General features: G+C 40.1%; 1 protein-coding gene across 5 annotated transcripts in view; it reads left to right on the forward strand.

Moving 5' to 3' along the window:
• LOC139392740 (Cbl proto-oncogene B, E3 ubiquitin protein ligase) overlaps positions 1-17,557 on the forward strand; it is a 165,091-nt gene that overhangs the window by 40,189 nt on the left and 107,345 nt on the right. For all 5 annotated transcript variants that reach the window (XM_071140955.1, XM_071140953.1, XM_071140958.1 and 2 more), the window contains one exon: positions 7,441-7,587. In XM_071140955.1, coding sequence (XP_070997056.1) covers positions 7,441-7,587 — 147 coding nt within the window. The remainder of the gene's footprint in view (positions 1-7,440; positions 7,588-17,557) is intronic.

Here is a 17,557-nt window from a genome sequence, read left to right on the forward strand (position 1 = left end):
GGGGATCAAATACTTTTTTCCCTCACTGTATATGGGGCTTGAGTGAAAAAACGGATGGCACTGTGATAGACTGCATCCAATTTGTTGAGTAGAGTGTTGGAGGCTATTTTGTAAATGACATTGCCGAAGTCAAGGATCGGTTGGATAGTCAGTTTTACGAGGGTATGTTTGGCAGCATGAGTGAAGGATGCTTTGTTGCGAAATAGTAAGCCGATTCTAGATTTAATTTTGGATTGTAGATGCTTAATGTGAGTCTGGAAGGAGAGTTTACACTCTAATCAGACACCCTGGTAATTGTAGTTGTCCACATATTCTAGGTCAGAACCGTCCAGAGTAGTGATGCTGGACGGGCGGGCAGGTGCGGGCAGCGATCGGTTGAAGAGCATGCATTTAGTTTTACTTGCATTTAAGAGCAGTTGGAGGCCACGGAAGGAGAGTTGTGTGGCATTGACGCTCATCTTGAGGTTAGTTAACACTGTGTCAAAAGAAGGGCCAGATTTATTCAGAATGGTGTCGTCTGCATAGAGGTGGATCAGAGAATCACCAGCAGCAAGAGCGACATCATTGATGTATACAGAGAAGAGAGTCTGCCCGAGAATTGAACCCTGTCTGCCCGAGAATTGAACCCCCCATAGAGACTGCCAGATGTCGATAAGAATGTGGTGATTGACAGAGTCGAAAGCCTTGGCCAGGTCGATGAATATGGCTGGATATCGTTTAGGACCTTGAGCGTGGCTGAGGTGCACCCATGACCAGCTCGGAAGCCAGATTGCATAGCGGAGAATGTACGGTGGGATTCAAAATGTTTGGTGATCTGTTTTGTTAACTCGCCCTTCGAAGACCTTAGAAAGGCAGGGTAGAATAGATATAGGTCTGTAGCAGTTTGGGTCTAGAGTGTCTCTCCCTTTGAAGAGGGGGATGACCGCAGCAGCTTTCCAATCTTTTGGGATCTCATATGATATGAAAGAGAGTTTGAACAGGCTAGTAATAGGGGTTGCAACAATTTCGGCAGATAATTTTAGAAAGAGAGGGTCGAGATTGTCTGTCCCGGCTGATTTGTAGGGGTCCAGATTTTGCAGTTCTTTCAGAACATCAGCTATCTGGATTTGGGTGAAGGACAAATTGGGGAGGCTTGTGCCAGTTGTTGTGGGGGGTGCAGGGCAGTTGACCGGGGCAGGGGTAGCCAGGTGGAATGCATGGCCAGCCGTAGAAAGGTGCTTATTGAAATTCTCATAGACCTTTTGTTTTATTTTGTTCTACTGTATTATTGACTGTATGTTTTGTTTATTCCATGTGCAACTCTGTGTTGTTGTATGTGTCGAATTGCTATGCTTTATCTTGGCCAGGTCGCAGTTGCAAATTAGAACTTGTTCTCAACTAGCCTACCTGGTTAAATAAAGGTGAAATAAATGTTTATGCCCATGTTTACAGATTTGGGGTTGTATCTGGTAGGTTCATTGATAATTTGTGTGAGATTGAGGGCATCAAGCTTAGATTGTAGGATGGCCGGGGTGTTAAGCATGTCTCAGTTTAGGTCACCTAGCAGCACGAGCTCTGAAGATAGACAGACGGGGGGCAATCAGTTCACGTGTGGTGTCCAAGGCACAGCTGGGGGCAGAGGGTGGTCTATAGCAAGCGGCAACGGTGAGAGATTTGTTTCTGGAAAGGTGTCCATGCACTTTGGATATCAAATGTGTATTTGCTGCTGCTGGTATCATATTACAATTTTCAGGAAGAGAAAGTGTGTGCATGGACAGTCATTTGTAAATAAAGTCACTGTGTAAACATTGCTGTGCCATGCTTGATTGGGTTCCAGCCCCTGTTATCATGGGGGGGAATGTATGTCGCAGTGACCTCGTTGGGAACATGCTAGTCACAGAGACTGGGTAGTGTCGTCTCACAGGTGACAGGAAAGCAGGAAAATATCACATCGACTGTTAAGCTACACCAACGCAGGTGTCACCGCGACAGTGATGGTAAAGCGTTGTCTTGTATCGACTTAACTTTTAACCTCCTCTGACTCTCAAACAGAGAGGAACTTTGAGCTTGATCTGTACAACCCAGGTCAATGTGATTTGACTCTGAAAGCTAATTGGGCAGGTGGGACTAGGGCTGTTATGAGTCATGACCGCAGTCAAATTCCATGTGACTTGTCCCGGTAACTAGGCTTCCAAACTTGCTAGCTTCCAGTCAGAAATGGCCTGGTACTCAATGCTTTATTGTCCCTCTAATTACTCTGACATCAATGCAAATCCAATCGAGATTCTTATCAAACACTTGAGAGCCCTGGCATTCAGAGTTTGAGCAGAATAGGATCACCTGTTGCACAACGAGAGACAGCTCCTCATATCTGGTTAATGCATGGATTTTAATACGTGTTCCTGTAAGCCCAATTTGCGCATCATTTCTATAGGATATGCTATAAAATTGTGTGAAAACAGTGATGGCTGCTAATAAAAGGAGGGTGATCCCATCAGCTTTCTACAGGCTAGGCCTACTATATTTATTTCTCAACATTCCTAATATTAAGCACATTGCTTCTCTTCACAACAGGAGTATAGCCTATCTGGCTGTCATCAAAATGAACAACAGGAAGAGCATTCTCCATTCACTATTTAAGTGTGTATTTATGCCCCTGCTCAGAGACAGGTGCATGAAAATGGTCCATTCTAAATCAAAACTAATCTCACATATTTTATTTAGTATATGTAAAAACAACATTCAATTAAGAATGGTCTGACAGGTGACAATATTAGCCTATCACTTGTGAATGATATAGTATCACTTGTGAATGATGTAGTATCCCTTGTGAATGATGTGGTATCACTTGTGAATGATATAGAATCACTTGTGAATGATATTGTATCACTTGTGAATGATGTAGTATCGCTTGCGAATTATGTGGTATCACTTGTGAATGATGTAGAATCCCTTGTGAATGATATAGTATCACTTGTGAATGACTTGTGAATGATGCCCAGCTTGTGTAGTAAGGAAAGAGACAGCTGTGACAATGGAGAAAGAAACAAACAAGCTAAAAGGTACAGTCAATATGATTGAAATTTGGAAGTTAAAAAGGAGAGCATGTTTCTGAGAGAAGCCTACATACAGACTTGATCTATGAGTGAAAATCTGGTACTTTCTGGTATCAAAGAAAAAGAGGGTGAAGATTCTCGAACGTGTACACCGTTTCGGACAGAGGACAGAGATATGAGAGCCCAATCGTTTCCAAATTTGCATTCTTCCATGATAAAATAAAGGTTAAAAGCCTGGGTAAACGACTTGCTGGATCGAAAATAGGGATGAATGATCAGTTCCCGAAGGAAATTACAGAACGTCGCAGAGTTCTATGTTTATAATAGATTCAAATGGAAACGTGTAGCTCTCATAGTCGATAAACTGTATATTGATAACCACATGTTCCTAGACACCAAGACCACTCCATGGCTATTTGAAATAGTGGGGCAAAAAAGTATTTAGTCAGCCACCAATTGTGCAGGTTTTGCCAATTAAAAAGATGAGAGAGGCCTGTAATTTTCATCATAGGTACACTTCAACTATGACAGACAAAATTAGAAAAAAAATCCAGAAAATCACATTGTAGGATTTTTTATGAATTTATTTGCAAATTATGGTGGAAAATAAGTATTTGGTCAATAACAAAAGTTATATATACCCTTTGTTGGCAATGACAGAGGTCAAACGTTTTCTGTAAGTCTTCACAAGGTTTTCACACAAGGTATTTTGGCCCATTCCTCCATGCAGATCTCCTCTAGAGCAGTGATGTTTTGGGGATGTTGCTTGGCAACACGGACTTTCAACTCACTCCAAAGAGTTTCTATGGGGTTGAGATCTGGAGACTGGCTAGGCCACTCCAGGACCTTGAAATGCTTCTTACGAAGCCACTCCTTCGTTGCCCGGGCGGTGTGTTTGGGATCGGCAGGGTAGCCTAGTGGTTAGAGCGTTGGGCTAGAAACCGGAAGGTTGCAAGTTCAAATCCCTGAGCTGACAAGGTACAAATCTGTCGTTCTACCCCTGAACAGGCAGTTAACCCACTGTTCCTAGGCCGTCATTGAAAATAAGAATTTGTTCTTAACTGACTTGCCTAGTTAAATAAAGGTAAAATAAAATAAATACCCTAGAGACCCATACACTAAGGAGAAGTCCTTATCTGTTTTATGGGCCGACTCGGCCTAATCAGAAAGATGAATGTGGTCAGAGGCAGTACTGCCCGCTCAAGATTCTGAGCCTGCCTGGCAGGGTTGGTCCTACAAAGCCAAAGCCCCCTGATGGGAGAGCATAATATACAAGTCACTGCCAACCAGGTAGTGGCAGTGCTGGCAACACTAGCTGCAGTAACCCATGGCTAGGACTTCCTATTGGTTAATCAAATACTTTGCAGGCCTTCTCAAACAGCTGCAACTGTATATGCATTCGCACATCAAGTCTTTTCTTGAGTTGGGCTCGTAGATGGACCTGTTGAACAGCTGAGCTTGTGGTTGTTTTTGGGGGATACGGGTTGTGTGTGTGTGTGTGTGTGTGTGTGTGTGTGTGTGTGTGTGTGTGTGTGTGTGTGTGTGTGTGTGTGTGTGTGTGTGTGTGTGTGTGTGTGTGTGTGTGTGTGTGTGTGTATATATCCCACATCTGTTGCTATGGGGTAATGACTTTAGGGACAATATAGGATGAATCACAATAACTGTTTGCTAATATCATGGTACAGCTATATGGACACTCAATCACTATGGTACTTTTTAATGGTAAGTTTACAAACATATATTATGATAAATAGATTAGAAACTTGAATCTCATTATGGTAAATAGTGAAAGTATAGTCAGTTATAATTGTAATGGCTCAGCAGATAATAAGAAAAGATGACCAGTATTTACTTGGATTAAAAGAGAAGGAATCTGATATCTATTGTTTACAGGAAACTCATTCAACAATTTTAGATTAAGTTGTGTGGAAAAAGGACTGGGGGGTGAAATATATTTCTCCCATGGGCAAAGAAACTCAAAAGGGGTGAATATATTCAATAACAATAATTTTGATCCAAATGTGCAAATTGTCCAACAGATCCTCAAGGTAGATGGATGATTTTAAATATGTTATTGGCCCATAAACAGATATGGCTTATTAACCTATACAGTCCAAATAATGATGATCCAAGCTTCTTTGAAAATAAATAATGTATCAACTCTACAAGCAATACAATACTATTATTATGGTGGGAGATTATAATATGGTTTTAAATACCTCAATGGACCGTAAAGGAAATCACATTAAACTATCACCCTCATGCACTTAAGGAAATCATGAATGTCATGGATATAAAAGAACTAGTGGCTATATGGAGGCTTAAATATAATGACCTAGTTAGATATACATAGCAGAGGCTCAATCAAGCTAGTCATCTTCTTTTGTCATTCTCGCTGGCACCAAAAGTTTAAAAAGTGTTTATATTGGACAAAATGAGGTCGGGTCATCAAATAATAGGCATATACATTACTCTTACAGAATTTCCACGTGTGCGAGGATATTAGAAATGTAATCAAAACCTATTAGATGATAACTTGTTTATAACTAGGACAGAATAATCCATAACTGACTTTTTCCGACAACATAGGAACAACAGATCCCCTTACTGTATGGGACACTTAAATGTGTCTTTAGAGGTCATGCCATTCTGTACTCATCTCTAAAACAAAAGCACTTTAGGTCAAAAGAGGCCGTATTAACAAAGGAAATGGACTAACTGAACAGATAGTTATAAAACTGTAGCATAGAGGCACAGAATAAGTTAGAGGAAAAACAAAAAGAAACGGAGGAACTTATTCAAGAGATCCAGTGTAATATCTTATAAAAATAAAGCCAACTGAATGGAATATGGGGTGGGGGGGGAAATGCACCAATTTTATTTAAAGTTCTTGTTTTTCAATCAACACATACAAGACATTCCACATTCTCATATTGTGACAGACATAAATAATATAATTAAATAAAATATAAAACAAACTTGCAGCAGCACTATCTGTGATCATGTTAGCGTTTTCCAGCTTTAGCTGAGACAACGAGCAAAGAATTCGCTTTTACAGCACCTGACACAACATACAGTTGAAGTCAGAAGTTTACATACACCTTAGCCAAATACATTTAAACTCAGTTTTTCACATTCCTGACATTTAATCCCACAAAAAATTCCCTGTTTTAGGTCAGTTAGAATCAACACTTTATTTTAAGAATGTGAAATGTCAGAATAATAGTAGAGAGAATGATTTCAGCTTTTATTTATTTCATCACATTCCCAGTGGGTCAGAAGTTTACATACACTCAATTAGTATTTAGTAGCATTGCCTTTAAATTGTTTAACTTGGGTCAAACGTTTCGGGTAGCCTTCCACAAGCTTCCCACAATAAGTTGGGTGGATTTTGGCCCATTCCTCCTGACAGAGCTGGCGTAACTGAGTCAGGTTTGTAGGCCTCCTTGCTCGCACACACTTTTTCAGTTGACATGGGTCTAGGGTGTCAGGGAAGATAGAGGTGACACGATCCTTGATTAGTCTCTCAAAGCACATCATGATGACAGAAGTGAGTGCTAAAGGGGCTATAGTCATTTAGTTTAGTTACCTTTGCTTTCTTGGGTACAGGAACAATGGTGGCCATCTTCAAGCATGCGGGGACAGCAGACTGGGATAAGGAGTGATTGAATATGTCTGTAAACACACCAGCCAGCTGGTCTGCGCATGCTTTGAGGACAAGGCTAGAGATGCCATCTGTGCCAACAGCCTTGCTAGGGTTAACACGTTTAAATGTCTTACTCATGTCGGCCACAGAGAGGGAGAGCCCACAGTCCTTGGTAGCGGGCTGCGTCGGTGGCACTGTGTTATCCTTAAAGAGGGCAAAGAGGGTGTTTTAGTTTGTCTGGAAGCAAGACGGTGTCCGTGACATTGCTGGTTTTCTTTTTGTAGTTCGTAATTGCCTGTAGACCCTGCCACATACATCTCGTGTCTGAGCCATTGAATTGTGACTCCACTTTGTCCCCGTACCGACATTTCACTTGTTTGATTACCTTACGGAGGGAATAACTACACTGTTTATATTCGGCCATATTCCCAGTTATCTTTCCATGGAATACATTGTGTATTCCGAGTCACCTTTCCATGGAATACATTATGTGTTACAGTCCTGTTTCAGCTGGTATTTTCTGATATATTGTGTAGAAACAATGGGTACTTTTGGGTATTTACTTTCTGTATTAAGAATTCAATGCAATGAGTTACAACCTAGTAATAGGCCAGCACAGAATTGATTATTTGGTCATTATTATGTCATCATAATTGTACCACGTAAGTTTGACTTTCCGGGTTTCAAGTCTCAGACAAGGTTACTCATGTTAATATTTTACAGGGTTACTCATCTCTCCTTCTCTGTCTCTACTGACAGGCGTAACCTGACCAAGCTCTCACTCATCTTCAGCCACATCCTGGCAGAGATCAAGGCCATCTTTCCTGGGGGTCAGTTCCAGGGTAACACGTTCCGCATCACCAAAGCAGACGCCGGCGAATTCTGGAGGAGATTTTTTGGAGAAAAGTATGTTTCATCCTTATATTATTTTGTGGTTGTACGCAAGTTATCAGTTCAATTACATAAATAAAACATCAAAATCTCCTCCACCATAAATGTGGTGTACCAATGGCAACAATTTTGTGACTGAAATTTTACCATTGGTTGTACCATTGGATTGTTTGTTTACACTAAAGGGTAAAAGAAATATGCTGAGCAAATTAGTGTTATTTAGACAACCCCCCCCCCCCCCCCACACTTGTGCTGTGTCATGACATACCTGGGTGTTGTGTCCAATTTTTGCTGATGGTGGCACAGTGGGCCAACAGGTTGAACCCCCAACATTGCTGCTTGCAACTATATTTATTAGATGTGCTTGCTGAAGGCAACATTTTCATTTTCGTCAAAAAACAACTTTATATTGAACGAGTGTCTTTGATTTGACGGCCTGAACATGCGCAGTTTGGCCCGAGAGGACAGTTAGATCCAATGACGTGTTTCTGCGAATGAGCTTAGCTAGCTAATGTCGCAATGACATCCCTACAAGCGTGAACGGGGATTTCTATTGGAGAAGCAGTTTCTGCATATCTTCATACTGACATTTGTCTACTTCTCTGCTATTCAGATCGGGAATCAGAACAAAATGATCTGCTACCAATCAAAGTTACAGCTGTTTGTTGGAGTTGAGTGACAAAAAGTAGGTAGCTAACGCCAACTAACATCTCTCTCATGTCTCGTCATTCAGCAGTCGAAACGGAGCTGTTGCTATGGATACCAATGCATTTGAGTGTGCAAAAAAGGGCCATAAAATCTTTTTCTTTTTTTATCAAAAGTTCTGCACCTGGGGCCTGAAAAAGGGAAGTTTCTTTTTTGCTGAGTTTATACGGCAACGTGTTCCGATAAGCTTGCGTTGTTAGTGTTTTTATTAATATTGAGGCAGAGATAATCAAAACAAAGTTTGTCACGTGCACCGAATACAACAATGAAATGCTTACTTACAGGCTCTAACCAATTGTGTAAAAAAGGTATTAGGTGAACAATAGGTAGGTAAAGAAATAAAACAGTAAAAGACAGGCTATATACAGTAGCGAGGCTACATACAGATAATGCAGTGCAACTGGAATTTTGCCATCAGCTAGAAGACTGTGCCCCCTTTTCTTAGTGGAGAGAGGGAGAGCGGAAGGACGGTGAGAGGCAGCCTGTTATCTATTACAAGTGTGATCGTATACCGTTTTAAAAAATATATAATTTCAAAATGAGAAAAAATGCATTGGTAGGGCAAATCAAGCACAGCTAATATGCTCTGATAATGTATTGGGCTTATAGCCAATGGCACAAACCTTGTTGCTACAGAACTGTTTTTAATTGGTTAATGTTTCATAGGCGTTGGTTTTTTAAGTCAGGTAAAAATATATTTTGACTCAGAAAGTGATCTTATACCATAGGGCGGCGAACAATTGGCCCAGCGTCGTCCGGGTTAGGGAAGGATTTGGCTTGGCGGGGGGCTTTACAAGTAGGCCGTCATTGTAAATAAGAATTTGTTCTTAACTGACTTGCCTAGTTAAATAAAAGGTTAAAAAAAATTATATCCTCTATTTTCACTACTTAAGCTAGCAACACCAAACCAATGTTAAGATGTTCAGACTGACCTTAGATTTTTTTGTCAAAATATTTTGAATGCTATATATACACTTTTTGAACTATAACCATTTAAAAAGTGTATAAAATGTCTTAGAATCTTTATTCTTGAACCGTTCAAGCTACAGACACCAAACCGACTTTTACAAGTTCAGGCTATCCTAACAAAAATGTTTTTTAAACTTGTATCAATTATAACTATATACAAGATAACCCATCAACAGTAATTCCACTGCTCTCCAAATCAGTGATGCCAACAAGATTTAGGAACTTCAGACTACCCTGGCAACTTTTTTTTCCAAACAGCACCTAGCAACAAATGTAGCTACTTTTAGAAATGTATTTGGAACTTTTAGCATCTTTTGAAAAGTGACTCAAACGCTAAAATGCACGCAATTTCCCTCTAAATGACACAAAAACGATGTTCTCGGTCACACACTCAGTCACAACACATGTGCCTGGCTGCAAAAATGCGTTGTGAGTGACGTCAGCAGCAGGCGCTCAGCTCGTGCACAGGCAGCAGCAGGCCAGCAGCAATTTCAGCAAATTGCAAATCATTGTTGGCTGACTGCAGCAGCAGTACGGGTTCGACGAGCCAAATCCAATGAATATAGTTGCTCACGAATGTTTGATCTTGAACAGAATTTACAACATCAATCAAAATGTCTCAATCAAAATTGTACAGCCAGATATACAGAAAAGAGTGGGAGTCTGTACCTGAACAAATGTCAAATCATATTTTTTGCCAAGCTGGCCAATCAATTTGAGTAACGTTATTGTGTATTCAACTTAATGACATCACAACATCATTTAGCAACAAATCAACCTGCCTCTAGCAACTTAACCTGAAAATTAGTTGGCAACACTGTATCCTATGCTACAAAAATACTTTCAAAGAGCTGAACAAGTCACAAAAATGTTCATGGAAAATCACCATCTAGTTATGATTATATTTCTTCAGCCCACTCTAGAGCTTAAGAAGATTTAAGCTATCAACACGAAACTAACTTCGAAATGTCCAGACTGCCCCAACTTAGATTGCTTGAGAAAATATTTGATTTAATTTATACTTTTTGAACTACAATAATATTTAAATTAGCTCCCAATGCATTTCAGTAGCAAAAAAAGGCCCCTAGGCTTGGTTAAAAATTATAAAAAAATTTGATAATCTATAACCATCTTGTAATGGCCGTTGGTGGAAGAAGGTGAGGACCAAAGCGCAAAACTGAACACTAAATACAAAGTAACAACCGAAACAGCTCCGTTAGGTACAAAACAGAAAGCAACTACCCACAAAACCCATGTGGGTAAGAGCTACCTAAGTATGGTTCTCAATCAGAGACAACCATAGACAGCTGTCCCTGATTGAGAACCATACCCGGCCAAAAACAAAGAAATACAAAAACATAGAAAAAGGAACATAGAATGCCAAACCTAGTCACACCCTGGCCTAACCAAAATAGAGAATAAAAGCCTCTCTATGGCCAGGGCGTGACACATCTCCTCTTTCACCAAACAAACGTTGAGATGTTCAAACTGACCCAATTTAGATTGCTTGCGTTCAGAATTTTGATAACATTTATTTGTTTTTAAGTATAACCATTTTAAATGTTCATAAAAGCTCCATTGGTTTGAATGGGAAGTATTTCAATTTGCTACTGCTCTACACCGTTCAAGCTATTAACACCAAATCAACGTTGACATGTTCAGTTTGACCCAGCTCAGAGTGCTATTAAACAGATTTATAATACTATTTATACTTTTTTAACAATTACCATTTAACATTTGCATAAATTAACATGGGTTAAACAAAATGTTATACATTAGTATAAATTAGCGTAAAATTACCCACCAATAGTAACTATTGAATTGTTCAAGCTTGAGACGCCAAACCAACTTTAACCTGTTCAGGCTATCCTCACTTCAAATTCTTCAAAACCTTTATAAAATATGAACAGTGGTAATTATCATAAATTAGTATAAAAATTCCTGGTTTCAATACCAAAAATAAGAACAAAGTGGTAGACACTTTACATGTGACTGCTCTTCAAACATTTCAGCTACAAACATTAAAACAACGTAAAAAAAATTAAAACTTTTAAAACCATAAATACTTTAAAACAAGCACACTACATTTTTTTTCAGGAAATTCACTTTTCTAGTTTGATTAGCTTTTGTTTAGCCAATTAATCCAGAATGTGTATCAAAATGCCTTTGACATGGTCAGTAAGGCCATGCATGATGTGTTTGGTGTACTACAAAGAAGTGTCTTGGTTAGTAGTGATGATGTGCTTAGTGTGCTGGGTGCAAATCAAATCAGAGTTTATTTGTTGCATACACGGATTAGCAGATGTTAAAGCAGGTGCAGTGAAATGCTTTTGTTTCTATCTCCAGTAGTGCCGTAAATGTCTAACAATACAGTATATATAGTATATATAGTATTTACATATGAAGTGAGTAATCAATTAGTTACATTTTTCAGAGATCAAATTACATTTTAACAGAACAATCTAGCATTGTTTACGGTGAGGAAGCCGGCTAATAACAGATTAACAGTCTGATCGCCTGGAGATAGAAGCTGTTTTTCATTCTCTCTGTCCCAGCTTTGATGCTTAGTACACAAGAGGGTGCCAAAAAACACATAAGAAGCCGATTGAGCGTCTTTTAACGAGAATGCTAACAAAATGAACACATGTAATAACGAATTTCCATGGAGGCTGCTAGCTAAATATGCTAACAAGTGCATAGGAAAAAAGAAAAATTTTGGAAAAAAATGCGAGGAAATCAAAAGATAGCAGTGGCAGCTGTACAGATAACTCATCCAAAGGGCTTTGACTTCTCAAACATAGTAGAAAGCCAACACAATATGATGACCCGTCATTAATTCAGCCACTTACTTAGATAACTAACAAGTTAAACTTAGGGGTCGTGTTAGTGCAGAATTCTTTGTTTTTCACGCAGGAAAAAAAGATAAAAACGCATGATAAATATTTTGCTGCTACAATGCTTCTTATTGTAATTTCTGCTCGGCATCAGACAAATTCTGTGCTTCAGTTGCACTTCTCTACTCGGATGAGAATTCACGAACGGGCATTCAATCAGCAGACAGTAATCTGACTGATGTGTAGCTACTTTTCTTGGTGTAGCCAGCCTGCTTTTCTCTGGTAAAATGCAAGATTATACCCTGATGAAGACAGCTTGTCTGTCGAAACGTTGGACATCACTTTTTTGCATCTGTCTTCTAGGGTATGCGGCTCTCCTTTATTTTTCAAAATGCAAGATTAACTTTAAGAAAAACATTAGGAAATGTAGCTGGCTACCTTCTGTCTATGATTAACATAAATATTATGGCCACGCATAGGTTTTGCAGAAATACCTTGCTTTTTCATTGTAAGCTCATTTAGCCTACTTGTGTGGCTGCCAGCCAAATATTTTGCACTTGTCATCTAATGAAAATGAAGCTATTTTCTGCCGAATGTGTTGCACTAATGTGTTTTCTGTGCAGGAAAACTATAGATGTACGTCCCTGATCAATCTATTGAATATAAAACACTACCCCTGTCAATACACATCTGGAAAGCTCCCACTTTCTCCAGTTGTGCTATTTACAAACAAACATGTGATTGGTTAAATTGTTCTGGGGAACTACGGTAAGCTTCATGACACCAGGTACTGTAGATGTCCTGGAGGGCAGGCAGTGTGCCCCCAGTGATGCGTTGGGGCAACCGCACCACCTTCTGGAGAGCCCTGCGGTTGCGGGCAGTGATACAGCCGACAGAATGCTCTCGATGGTGCATCTGGAGAAGTTTGTGAGGATCTTAGGGGCCAAGCCGTTATACCTTCTTCACCACGGTGTCAGTGTGGAAGGACCATTTCAGGTCCTTAGTGATGTGAAGTTCTTTACCCTCTGAACTTAAAGCTTTTGGTCAATGTGGATCTGGGCATGCTCTCTCTGCTGTCTCCTGTAGTCCACAATCAGCTCCTTCGTGATTGAGTTGGAAACTTGCATAGCCAAGCAATCATGGGTGAACAAGGAGTACAAGAAGGGGCTGAGCATGCACCCCTGTGGGGCCCCCGTGTTGAGGATCAGCGTGGGCTACCTTCACCACCTGGGGTCGGCCCGTCAGGAGGTCTAGGACCCAATTGCACATTGAGGGGTTGAGATCCAGGGCTCTGAGCTTAGAGATGAACTGTGAGGGCACTATGGTGTTGAAGGCTGAGCTGTAGTCGATTAACAGTATTCTCACATAGGTATTCTTCTTGTTCAGGTGGGATAGGGCAGTGTGAAATGCAATGACGATTGCGTCGTCCATGGATCTGTTGAGGCAGTATGCAAATTGTAGTGTATCTAGCGTGTTTGGTAAGGTGGCGGTGATTGGGTCCTTAACTAGCCTCTCAAAGTACTTAATGACAGAAGTGAGTGCTATGGGGAGATAGTCATTTACCCTGAACAAAAATATAAACATAACATGTAAAAGGGTTGGTCCCATGTTTCATGAGCTGAAATAAAATATCCCAGAAATGTTGCCTTCTCTCAAATATTGTTAGTGAGCATTACTCCTATGCCAAGATAATCCATCCACCTGACAGGTGTAGCATGTCAAGAAGCTGATTAAACAGCATGATCATTACATAGGTGCATCTTGTGCTGGGGACAATAAAAGGCCACTCTAAAATATGCAGTTTTGTCACACAACACAATCACGTACTCGCTGATGTACTCACGTGACAACATTCCACAGACCACAATCAACAGCCTGATCAACTTTATGCGAAGGAGATGTGTTACGCTGTATTAGGCAAATGGCGATCACCCCAGTTACTGACTGGTTTTCTGATCCACGCCCCTACTTTATTTTGTATTTTTACGATATCTGTGACCAGGTATCTTTAAGGTATTAAATCCATAGATTAGGGCCTAATTAATTTATTTCAACTGACTGATTTACTTATATGAACTGTAACTCAGTAAAATCTTTGAAAGTGTTGCATGTTGCGTTTATAGTTTTGTTCAGTGTAGTTTAGTAACCTTCACTTTGGTACAGGAACAATGGAGGATGTCTTAAAGCAAGTGTGATCAACTGAATGGGGTGGGGAGTGAATATGTCCATAAACACCCGCTGTTCTGCACATGCTCTGAGGACGCGGCTTGGGATGCAGTCTGGGTCGGCTGCCTTGCGAGGATTAACACGCTTGAATGTCTTAATCACGGCGGCCATGGAGATTGGGAGCACACAGTCCTCATGAGTGGCGGGGGCCCAAGTCGGCGGCTAAGTGTTGTTTTCCTTAAAGCAGGCGAAGAAGGTGATTAGCTTTTCCAGGAGTGAGGCATCGATGTCTCTGACGTGGGCCTTCCCCAAACTGTTGCCACAAAGATGGAAGCACAGAATCATCTGGAATGTCATTGTATGCTGTATGCTGGCCTAGGTTGAACCATTAAAAACAGCCCCAGACCATTACTCCTCCTTCACTAAACTTTACAGTTGGCACTATGCATTGGGGCAGGTAGCGTTCTCCTGAAATCCGCAAAACACAGATTCGTCCGTTACCAGGTGATGAAGCGTGGTTCATCACTCCAGAGAACGCATTTCCACTGTCCGGAGTCCAATGACAATGAGCTTTACAGCCGACGCGTGGCATTGCGCATGGTGATCTTAGGCTTGTGTGTGGCAGCTCAGCCATGGAAACCAGTTTCATGAAGCTCCAGACAAGCAGTTCTTGTGCTGACATTGCTTCCAGAGGCAGTTTGGACCTCGGTATTGAGTGTTGCAACCATGCACAATTTTTACACGCTACACGCTTCAGCATTCGACAATCCCATTCTGTGAGCTTGTGTGGCCTACCACTTCGCAGCTGAGCCGTTTTTGCTCCTACATGTTTCCAACTTCACAATATCAGCACCTACAGTTGACCGGGGCAGCACAAGCAAGGCAGAAATTGTATGAACTGATATGTTGGAAAGGTGGCATCCTATGACCAGGGTTGGGTAGGTTACTTTCTAAATGTAATCTGTTACAGTTACCTGTCCAAAATAGTAATCAGTAACGTAATCTGATTACATTCAGTTACTTTTAGATTACTTTCTCCTTAAGAGGCAGTTGAAGAAGACAAAAATGTATGTTATCAATTGAACGACATCTATTGCAGGATAAATCAATGTTAAAGTTTACATAGCTGGCCATATATGGATGTTAAATTTTACTTTATGGGTTGGTTATGTAGGCATCTTCTAACCCATCGCTTTATACTTCATATAATAATGTAAAGCTCAATGAGTGAGTGGGTGTGGAGTCAGGCGCAGAGAGCAAAGGATGCGGGAAAAAACACGCTTTAATGTCCAAAAACTCACAGGAACAAAATAGTATACCCAACACAGGTGTAACTATAAAACAAAAATAGTACCCTATTGTGAAATACTAGGACAGCGAGAAAACCCAACAAAACACTAACACCTCTCACAAATACAGAAGAACAAGCCCGAACTTAAATAACCCCACCCTAACAACCAACCAATGAACAGGTGAAACCAATTAGACAAAACCAAATGAACATAGTACAAAGGATCGGTGGCAGCTAGTAGACCGGCGACGACGACTGCTATGGACTGCTGATTATGCTCATTCATTCGAGTCTAAAAAAATAAATGCTGCGCTCATGGGATGGCTTGCTTTGAGCACTAATGAAAAGTGCTATTTACACGTGAAAAATGAATGCCATATGCTGCATTTGCTAAAGGCCTATTGTTTACCTTTTTGTTGGCGACACTTTGATATATTGATAATATGCAGCTGTTTAAAGGGCAAATCCTCAGATGAAACAATAACAAAACGGATGCCCCTCCTCTGTTTTGGTAAAAAGCGGAGGGATGGGCCTGGAGAAATGTAACCACTCAGAAACCGAGCTATAGATGCAAGGACTGACCATCCATGATATCAAAATGATTGTTTTAACCATGTTATGAGGCTATACATTGTTTGTTTACATTTATAATGTTTACAAATATTAGAGAAAAACAAGCTTCTATTTTGGGTTCTCATGGAGTGTGACAGTTGAACTAAGCTCATGAGGCATTTATATTCTTCAAGAATCAATGGATATATATATATATATATATATATATATATAAGTCCAAAAATGGATGTAGCAACTACAGATTGCCCCTTTAAGTCTATCGAAAGTGTCTGAGTGTGAGCATGTGTCCATTAGGCATATTGATAAAAAAAAATGTATCACCATGAATTAGATTCAGAAATTAAAGCCCCACTTTTATTATATAGGTTGGTATCCGCACTATGGAGCTGTTCCAAGAGCGCATTTTTCACTTGTTGTCCACTAGTTTCAAAAACAATGACTGATAGGCAGCTTAAACTTCTTGAATTCAACCATTAGTGGGTTCAAATACACATTTAGATTTGTGAACAGCCATCCACAACAAACACAATCCGTAAGGCGCAAATAGCTAAATGAGAGAGCATCAGTGTGATTCACATCAATGCGCTATGTAGATATCAATAATAAGTGATATCCGTATCACAGTAGACTACACCACTGCTGTCATCCTTACCTCCAAGCGTTTAGTCAAGTTGGATAATCTTTGGATGCCGACAGCAGTCGCACCATTGGAAGACATAGCTTGGACTTTAGCCTACAAAAGCCTATTCCTGCTCTTTTCCCGCGATCTATCAAACACATTTAGTGTGTCATCATAGTGGTCTCTGACTTGTGGTCAGACTCGCTCAGGTGGAACAAACTTAAACTTGCGCCTTTTTTCAATGCTGAGTTCAATGTCATTGAGAAAACAAGTGTCAATTACCAGAAACTTAATTTATAAGTAATCCTCAAAGTAATCATCTAGTTTTTCAGAAGTATCTGTAATGTGATTACAATATTTTTTGCTGGTAACATAACAGATTGCTGTTTTTTGTAATCCCTTACATGTTGTTGTTCCCCAACCCTGCCTATGACGATGCCAAGTTAAAAGTCACTGAGCTCTTCAGTAAGGCAATTATACTACTAACGTTTGTACACACCAACTCATTCCAGGGGTTTTCTTTATTTTAATTTTATTTTCAACATTGTAGAATAATAGTGAAGACATCAAAACTATGAAATAACACATATGGAATCATGTAGTAACCAAAATAGTACAAATCTAAATATATTTGATATTTGAGATTTGTCAAAGTAGCCACCCTTTGCCTTGATGACAGCTGTGCACACGCTTGGAATTCTCTCAACCAGCTTCATGAGGTAGTCACCTGGAATGCATTTCAATTAACAGGTGTGTCTTGTTGAAAGTTCATTTGTAGAATGTCTTTACTTCTTAATGCTTTTGAGTTCATCAGTTGTGTTCTGACAA

This window comes from Oncorhynchus clarkii, chromosome 33, assembly GCF_045791955.1.
Source record: "Oncorhynchus clarkii lewisi isolate Uvic-CL-2024 chromosome 33, UVic_Ocla_1.0, whole genome shotgun sequence".
Classification (NCBI taxonomy): Eukaryota; Metazoa; Chordata; class Actinopteri; order Salmoniformes; family Salmonidae; genus Oncorhynchus; species Oncorhynchus clarkii.